This window comes from Clytia hemisphaerica, unplaced genomic scaffold (assembly GCF_902728285.1).
Source record: "Clytia hemisphaerica strain Z4C2 unplaced genomic scaffold, Clytia hemisphaerica genome assembly, whole genome shotgun sequence".
NCBI lineage: Eukaryota > Metazoa > Cnidaria > Hydrozoa > Leptothecata > Clytiidae > Clytia > Clytia hemisphaerica.
The window spans coordinates 408,292-417,867 of NW_027103927.1; the positions used below are offsets into that span (position 1 = coordinate 408,292).

General features: G+C 36.2%; 1 protein-coding gene across 1 annotated transcript; it reads right to left on the reverse strand.

Annotated features, from left to right (window-relative positions):
- Positions 1-1,698: 1,698 nt before the first annotated feature.
- On the reverse strand, positions 1,699-9,576 carry LOC136809737 (splicing factor 45-like). The gene is made up of 11 exons (XM_067066285.1): positions 9,435-9,576; positions 9,064-9,137; positions 8,333-8,380; positions 7,755-7,841; positions 6,196-6,320; positions 5,813-5,895; positions 5,573-5,690; positions 4,992-5,322; positions 4,407-4,508; positions 3,271-3,343; positions 1,699-2,516 (listed from the first exon to the last, which is right to left on the reverse strand). The coding sequence occupies exons 1-11, from the start codon at positions 9,514-9,516 to the stop codon at positions 2,419-2,421; spliced, it is 1,221 nt and encodes a 406-aa protein (XP_066922386.1). The 5' UTR covers positions 9,517-9,576; the 3' UTR covers positions 1,699-2,418.

A 9,576-nucleotide genomic window follows, 5' to 3' on the forward strand; every position in this document is an offset into this window, starting at 1 on the left:
AGCAATGTAGTAGAATTGCCGACTACCAATTTTTCGGGGCAGAGTCTAATTACTCGCGTGGCGGTTGTTTAGCACATTCCAGGCACTTTCATTCTCAATTAGAAAGTATTGTCATCTTCGAGTCTTTCGAGTCAAGCAATCAAAATAGAACTATTTAAAGGGGAATGAATATAGCATAAGATAAAATAAAACTTTTCTCTGTACAATTACGCAATGGGAAAGTCTCGTGAATGCGGAAAAAAATCCTTGAAATGCCAAAAGATCTTAAGGGTTTTCTTCACAGGGGAAAAGATATATTGGCACAGGAGAACACCTCGTGTGACCCTTATTTCATAATATATCATCCACTCTGTGCACACCACATCAATGAAGTATAAGCCTGAAGGGCTATAATCGAATCTCCTTGGTAGGGTTTGAAGCCTACCAAATACTATCAAAGTTGGCGGCCTAGCGCAGTTCGCCTAGTTTTTACACAAATGACAGATTGAAGCTAAAATTTACACCTATAAATTTCAAAAAAAAGATTTCACTCAAAAACAAAGGAATTGCTAGATTTAATCCGTCGTAAAAAAATACGGCGTATATTTTAAGGCTTCACTTTTTCTTGCCTGAGAAAGGTTAAAGATTCGATTCTAGCCCTTCGGGCTCATACATACTTCATTGCACCACATAAACAACTTATGTATATCTATCTGCTATCTATTTTTTCCGTGCGTTTCTCTTTACGGATGATAACACCGCCTGAGAAGTCTGCCATATTGTTATCCCTCTAAGCGCTTTCGGATAAAAATATATATCAACATTGTTGTTTGTCATCGTAAGTACTGCTGATGACGTCAATCAGATGTTTAGGTTAGATTTACTTATTCTAAAATTATCACGGAAAGTTTTGAGGCCGCGTTATTACTACTATCATGAATTTAATATATATAAATTCATGCTACCATTGCATGAAAAACTGGGATTTCGTTTTTCTTAAATCTGTAGAAATCCGTTTGAGAAAGATCAGAAAACGTCTAAATGTGAAATTTCTGTCGTGTTTACTTTTGTAGTAAATATGGTATTTATTTTGAGGAAATGTTTGAATGTGAAATTTTGGCATGTGAAAATATGAATGAACATGTGTTTATTTTATATTTACTGCAAAAGAAATATCATATTTCCAAGAAATTATATTTCTACTGGGAAATGCCAAAATAAATCAAATTTACATACAGTGCAGGATTGGGAAATCCCAGTTTTTCATGCAGTGATCTTGGATGTTGACTCATGAGAATAAGGCTCCACTCTACCCAACAAAAAAAATTACATCAGTGGATAAATAGCCTTATGTCGGTTAGCCGCAATATTCTTATCTAGTTTCGAACCAGTCATCCCAGGCAAAAGCACGAATTTAATCTCGCCCACAAAATTAAGATGGTTAAAGAAATCTTTTTTATTTCTGTTCAATTTACTGGGGAAATATGCACAAATCTGTAGGCAGATAAAGCTTTAAGAGAGACGATGAAAAAAATAGACAAACGGATTGCAATGGTATCAACAGGTATCAACAGAATAAAAGAAACGGTGTATTAATACTTAATCAGTAGTTTCGTCCTGTCCCTTCTCCCAACACAAATCATCCTCAAGTAATAATAAAGCAAGAGTATTCTTTGATAAAGATGGTTGATGAGATACAAAGACTTCAATGCATCATAGTCCATTTATAACAATTTCTTTATTGTGCAAAAATCAATTACAAAATTTACAAGGTTTCTTGAGAACAACCATTTCGGCTAAGATTTCACTTCTTGAACTGAGATTCTACTGATCAATCTACTACACAAAAAATATTGGGACACTTAACGGAGGATACACATCTGTTTTGACTCTTTAATAATAGGGAAAAGTAGCTTCAGAATATTGGTCAGTCTCATGCTATTTCGCATAGCTTTGGAAGCAAACCCTTTCTATTTTCAGCCGGTAAGCCTGGAAAAAGTTATTAGAAACATGAAAGATTAGTGTAATTTTAGCTTTGGAAGTAGAATCTTTACAAAAACGACAGTACCATTGGTAGAGCAATAACTTCTCTAGTTCTCAATCTAATGTTCATAAGATTGGATAAATGTCTATCATTGTACCATAATATTTTAGATGAATCTACGGCATTTGCAATGAACTCTACATCATCCATAACCGACATAGCGTATTTTGGACTTCTGCTTTCATAGAAAGATTTAATCTAACGTCAGAAGAAAGTGTCAAAATCTCCCAAATTTGATATTGATAGTTAGTTGATCACGAGTTCATAATTTCTGATGTTGCTTATTTTAATTTGACTTTTTACTCGTTCTTGAACAGTTCACCATTTTTCAGAGCGTTGTCTGTATTTCCTGGTTGTGAATGATAACTAGCTGTACACTGCTCTCGTTCATTCAACTAACTTGCTAGATCGAGCCTTCGGAATTTATCGACATTGTAGAAGGATGCAGAGACGGATCGTCCGCCGAAAAACCGATTGTTCAAATCCATCAAAGCTGAAATAGATAATGTAAACAAAGAAAAATAGTAAAAATCTTATTTTTTTTCATCTTGTTTTGATCCCTTAGAATATTCTCCTCGTAAATATCTTTCCAACGGTGTAACGACTTTTTAATATAGAATTTTAAGTGGGTACTGAGAAATCGTGAAAAAGTTGAGTGTCAACATAATTTTGAGACGGACTTTGAAAGGATGGGAATCTTTTGATAAAAAAGAAGCGTTTATTTGTGCGCAGTCATGATTACCTTAAGGGAAGAAATTCAATTTCGCAGTTGGTCAAATTATTTTTTTTCGCGGGAATTTAATTTCGCGGTTCATCAATTTTCGAAAAATTCGCGGGAATTTAATTTCGCGGTTGCAGGATATTTTTGACCAAAAACGTTATTAAATAAGCAAAAAACCTGTTTTAAGGCTTATAATAGTACGAATTTGGGGGAATGCGCGAAACAAATTAAATTTCGCGGGAATTTAATTTCGCGGATTGACGATTTTCTAAAATTTCGCGGGAACTTAATACAAATTACAAATAACGGGGACTTGAAACAAGGGAGCAAATTGATGAAACATAACAAAACAAGGCTGACCTAAAGGACTAAAATTTTCTTCCAGCAAATACATGTGTGTGCAACAGGCCGTCCCAGGAAAAAATTAATTACAAAGAGCCAACTTCCTTAGACGTCAAATCGAACTCGTTGGGTAACATGTTTTCAGGGCTAAATTGATTAAAAAGATTAAATCTTTTAACAATACCTTTAATGGCAGATTCCATTCTTTTGAATTCGACAAAAATACGAACAGCCTCTTCTTCTGGTGCATTGGGGATCTTCAAGACAAAAAGATAACTAAAATTTAGCCTTTTTATACCGAATGAGTTGGCTCAGAGGCGAACATAGTGAAAAAATGAAGGTTAAAATTAGGCTTTAACGATTTAATCAATAAAATCTTTGATAGTTTCTAATAGGAATGATCAGGGACTGCTAAGTTGAGTGAAAAGTTGAAAAGGAAAAAATTCAACAGGTTTTGGGTATCTTCAGATTAAAACAAGCTAGATGCTGAATGGACCTACCTGATGATGAAAGTTAGATAGCAATGCGATGAGAAAAATGAAAAAAAATCAGTCAGAAAACATAGCGTTTAGCGAAAATGCACAACGCAAGAAATTCATCATTGATTGATGATGGGGGGGGAGAGGGAAGGGTTGTAGGGAAAAAATAAATAGAAAGTTCTGGTCGCAAAAATCAGTTTTATTGATAATGGAATCATGCTCGATGGTGAGCATTGTTATCAATAATGTTTTTGTGTGAAAAAATAGAAATGATATACGGCATTTTCAACCGGAAAAAATTTTTTCCCAAAAATCGAACTCGGCCATGTTTTGAGCATTGCGAATACGCATCTTTCTGCAAAAAATCAGAAAAAATGAAAGATGAAAATTCGACAAAATGTCAAAAAACCGGTTTTTCCGACATATATCCGGCATTTTCGGCCGGAAAAATGTTTTTCGAAAATCGAGCTCCGTCACATTTTAGGTATTGTCGTATTGAAATCTCGAGAAAATGCCAAAAAACCGGTTTTTACGGCATATTTCCGGCATTTTCGGCCGGAAATGATTTTTTTTCAAAAATCGAGCTCCGTTACATTTTGGGCATTACCATTTTGCATCATTGTGCCAAAAATCAGAAAAAACTAATGAGCCAATCTCGAGAAACGAACGAACGAACGAACGAACGAACGAACGAACGAACGAACGAACGAACGAACGAACGAACGAACGAACGAACGAACGAACGAACGAACGAACGAACGAACGAACGAACGAACGAACGAACGAACGAACGAACGAACGAACGAACAGGTTAATTTATAGGACAAGACTATTTAAGTACCTCGAAAATGATGACTTTGATGATATCACCGTATTTTGTGGTGCATTCTTCCTCAATCTCCGGCTGTAATTCGTCATCCACTTCACCAGGACCAACCATGTTCTGTGGAAAAAGCAATGAAATCGAAAGTGAATAAAATCATCGAGCTTAAAGTTAGAAATCTTCAGCCTTTTTCAAAGCAAGAAAAAGTGAAAACGCAATTGGGGACAGTGTATGAACTCTGGCGCTGTATTTCTTAATCGCGCGACAAAGTTTCCATTATTGCTATAGATTTTTACTTTCAATACGGTGTTCACCTGTAATCCAGAAAAGACACCTTGGCTATTTTAACTAGTTTATTAGCTTATCGGTGAAAGCATTCTTCGACAAAAAGTGACGATAAATCCCCTTTGGACGAATTTTTTTTCCTACGATTTATTATTGTCGACGAATATCTTTATGAGATATATTTTAGATCTTTTAAAATATTTCAAATTAACACGAACTACTTGTTTTTTTACTTTGACACTTTATTTAATCAAGAGAGCTTTTTCTCATTTGTTCTAATTATTATGTATCGTGTAATAGGATAAAACAATGACTAACCTTCAAAAGGACAACTTTCGATGGGTTCTTCATTAGATCCGCCATCTGTGAGTCATTACCAGAAACGTCCGGTGGTTGTGGCTGTGAAGGTGAATTCGGTACACTACCCATGGCACCGCCCATGGGTGGAGGAAAGGAGGGTGGTGGGAAAGAAGGCGGAGGGAACGAATCTTTCTCTTTGGCCTTTTCAACGTCTTTGTTGATGATTTTGCCCGCCCTTTTACCAGTTTTCTCGACTTGTAAACAGGTGGATAGACCTTGTTCTTCACGACCTAAACCTTGACCTTCTTTCCAACCGTATTTCGCCATGATTTGAGACGCGATAAGATTTCTGTAAAGATAAGGTTGCAGGAAGAACCGTCAGTGATATAAAGAGTAGTCAAGTTGCTCTGGGAATGGGTTAATCATGGTTGCGACAAAGTTAGTTTTATGTCTATCTGCGTCAAGCCAAAAGACTTACAAATACAAGACTTACAAACTAAGACTCCGATAGAAACATATATTGTCTATAAAGTAAAAACCGCAGGTAAATGGGAGAATTCGGGAATTCAAATATAATAACCAATCATGTTCATGCATACCCTGTAGAAAAGCCACCTGTTCCGGCACTGTTTTCCTTCTTTTGGATGATTTCCACATTCACAGGCGTCGTTTCTAGTAATGAGGGCGGAGGTGCGATTGCTGCACGCCCTCCGTAATCTAATGAACAGAATAATATTTCGATAATATAAGACTGACAAGAGTTTTTCACACATATAAATGCGTTGATTTAAAATTCAAAGAAAAACAATTCAAACAACATTGACAAATAAGAATCAAACCTCTACTACGATCGTCATCGCGTCTTCGTTTCCGGTCACGATCACGATCTTTGTCTTGATCATCACGATGCGGACTTCGTCTCCTAATAGAAAAAGTTGAGGAAATTTGGGGGAAATTTAAAGAAGAAGAGCAAGAAAATGCAATTCAAAAGTGTACGAAAAACATTTTGTTGATATATATCAACAAGTATATACTCAAGGATTATCAGAAACTTAAAAAAAGCAGATGTTTAAATGAAAAAGTATGATTACTAAAGACTTCAAGAGATTAAGTGAAGAATGGAAGAGACTACAAGAGGTTAGGAGTAAGTGACAAGAGTAAGATAAGAAGAATGGATACAAGCGAGAGAAAGTGCAATTCAATTTTTATGATGAGTGTTAACCGTTCATCACGTCGATCATTGCCGTCTTTATTATCACGTCGTTCGCGTTCCCGTTCACGTTCTTCCCGTTCCCGTCGCCGTTCTTTATCCCGTCTTTCACGTTCCTCTTTTTCCCGCATGCGTACCTAGAATGAAATGTAAACTCTCGAGATGCAATTGTTAAGATTGTGAGAGATTGCAGAGTATGAGAAAAATTAGTCTACACAATAGACAGCTCCAGGCTTTTAGGCCTTACTCTTGGTCTATAGGCACTGCTATTGGCGGCCACTAGTGACCCCCAGCGGGATTTTGCTTATTAATAGCATAGTTCGCACCCCCCCCCCCTTTATAAAGGGGGGTAGCGATGTTCAGAAAATCTCAGAAAGGGGGGGGGGTAAGAGAATTTTTTCTAGAAAGGGGGAAGTTTTCAGAAAGGGGGGGTTCATCTAGAAAGGGGCGGGGGGTAAGAAAAAAGAAAGTTATTTTCAATTTAGTGTATATGTACCAGTTCTGGTTACACAGTCTGAAAGAAGTTCACTTTTACCTTTGATCAAAGCGTACACCACCAAATTCAGATTTCCTAATTATTTGCTTATTTACACTGAATGTTCTTGCTTTTTCACCGGTAGAATTATGGTAGGATTTTAAAATTTTGAGGGGGGTAGCATCAAATTTTAAAAGGGGGAAGAACCTAGCGTAGGGGGGGGTAGCTCTAGGGTAGGGGGGGTAGTGACCCCCTTCCGAACTATGATAGGCTTAAACATAATAGAAAACTTTAACAAAAGATGTTTATCAATAGAGATTTCAAATAAAGAATGTTTAAAATACAGCTGATTGGCCTAGGTTTCGAAACTCTCTATTGTTTCATTAAAACCTCAGTGCGCATGCGATATATCCGGAGAGATTCAATATTCAAAACAAGAGCAGTGCGCATATCCCGAAGAGTGGGTAAGTATGCTGAAAAACTTTTCTCTTCTTTTCTTTTTTTCAATATTTAGAGCAAAATATCTCGAGATCGGAAGATCGAAAGTTAACAAACCATAACATTTTTAAATTCAGGGCTATCTAGCTATGGGAGATATTTTTTCTGAAAATGCTCCCAGAAAAATGCTGACATCATTGGAAAACGCCAAAAACATCGATTTTTCGCCTTAAAAATGCCATTTCTTGGCACCATTAACAAATAACCCCATTTTTCTTTATCTACTTTTCACGCTGAATCCGTTGGAAGCATCAGATATTTAAAATTTTCGGACCTCGAAAAAACATTTTGTAAAGGGGGACTCTTGATAAGTTCTATCGATTAACTACAAATCGATTCACTCGAAAACTGTCAATTCCACACCCTATAGGAGCATAATATCAAAATTTTGCCCTGATCTAAGGAGTGCTCTACGAAAACCTGTTTTAAGGCCTTTTATGAATCTAGGACACTGGTCTAATTCAAGAATTTAAATCTTTTTCTTTTCATTTTTCGAGTTTGTTTTCTTAACATTTTCAGTATGGTACAGTGATTGTTATGGACCTGGATCATACTAAATGATAGAACAAACACTTTGACGGACATTAAATTTATTAACCTTGAAGTCGTTATAATCATTCGGTCGTAATGGATTGTACTCATCGATCAAAACAACTTGTTTGTCTGCCGGTGCCATTATTGAAGACTGAAAGATAAAAAAACGTAATAAAAATGACCACTCTTTTATAACTCGAAAACTTAAGCTGCGGATAAGATAGCGTATGTCTCAAAATGGTAACTTGAGGGATGAAATTGGTTATTAGATTTGCTGATGTACATTCCACTCCTTATTTTAGAGTTTGGTGGCTGTATCTCAACGTAACTCACTGTAAACAGTCTGGCTTGTAGGGGATCTTTAGGTTAATGGGAGGCAAAAAATGTATTAGTAGTAGTTTCTTGTCTAGTATTGAATTGTTTACTGTGTCAGGTTTTCTTTTACATGACCATATGGTTAAGAGGAATAAGTTCAGAGTAATATAGCTTGAAGGACCACAAAACATTTGAGATATGGAGGTTTGAGTAACAAAAAATATACTTTATCACAATATCACAAAGGTTTAACTTTTACCAGTACCAATACTGGATCGAGTTAAAATGAAAGTCCTTCGCCAAAATGCGACAACGAAGGATACTTACTAAAGTCATATTACCAGGCCCTGTGGATAAAACTGATTTTCCACCTTTCTAAAAAGAGAAAAAAAAAACGTTTGTAAAATTTTGAAATAATTCATCTATCAATATGAACAGGACGAGACATTGAAAAAACCAGTAAGTTTATGACGATGTTCAGTTCGCTCCGAAAAGAAATAAAGCTATTGTACTGGTTAGAAGTGACGTAAGCAATAGAACCAATAGAATGGTTCTTTTCGATTCGGAGCGAAACAGAACCGTGGCGTGTGAACGTGGTCTAAATGATCAAGAAACATATAACAATGTTTGAACCAAAAACCCATGGGGGTGTGCACTCATATGGTCCGACCTACGGCATGTGCCGCCCGAAAGGGTAGGTTTTTTGAGACCCGCAAATGCACTACAAGGGTCTTTTTTGAGCTGATATACTGTAAGGGTGTGTTTAGGAACTACTGAATTGCAAGTCTGATAGTAAAAAACTGATGTATATTTATAGTTTCGACTCGCACTCATTTTGATTTGTTTTGCAAATTATGTCGACAGCTCAGGCTCATTTTCAAATGGCTTCAGCAAAATTAGATATGAAATCAAACTACACTGTAAGGGTGAGAAGTTTGGTAAAATGCATTGTAAGGGTGCCTTTTCAATGTTGAAAAGCTGCATTTTTTGGCGGCACATACCGCCGTTTAGAAATCGAGTGCCCCCTCCCCCCGGGACCAAAATAAAAGGATTCTTACGATTCCTTTAGAAGTGGATGCCTTCTTTAACTGTAGTTGTGTTTTCATGAATTGAAGATTGTCTGACCAACCAGCTAAAATGCAAAGAAGTGAAAAGTGAAAAAAAAGAAAAAGAAAGTAAACCCTCTCTATCTCCAACTTTTAAAAGATCAAATATTTTGTTCCAGATAAAAGGGTAGTACAGTCCAAACAGATCCAAACAAGTTTAGTGCAAGATTTTTGAAAATTCTGTGAAATTGTCAAAGAGTGACATGACCGGGACAAGCTGGAGTTTTTACAAGCTCTTATTTGATCAACCCCCCCAGCAGTCAATATTACAACAAAAAAAGGACCGAAAGAAAAACTACATTGAAAAAATATTTTAAGCTTACCAATTTTGGTTGGGTTTAAATTGGCACTTTTTTCTTTGTCTTTGCCAAGGTCAACTCCATCATAAAGTGAAGCTAACGCCATTTTGATCCAAAGATTTTATATTTATTGTTATCTAATTTTAGTTTTTTGTTTTTGATCTAA

Coding starts and splice junctions, on each gene's coding strand:
- LOC136809737 (XM_067066285.1), bottom strand. CDS start 9,516: ATGGCGTTAGCTTCACTTTATGATGGAGTTGACCTTGGCAAAGACAAA. Junction 4,509..4,991: donor CGAAAGTTGTCCTTTTGAAG/GTTAGTCATTGT, acceptor CTTTTTCCACAG/AACATGGTTGGTCCTGGTGA. Junction 2,517..3,270: donor AATGGAATCTGCCATTAAAG/GTATTGTTAAAA, acceptor TATCTATTTCAG/CTTTGATGGATTTGAACAAT.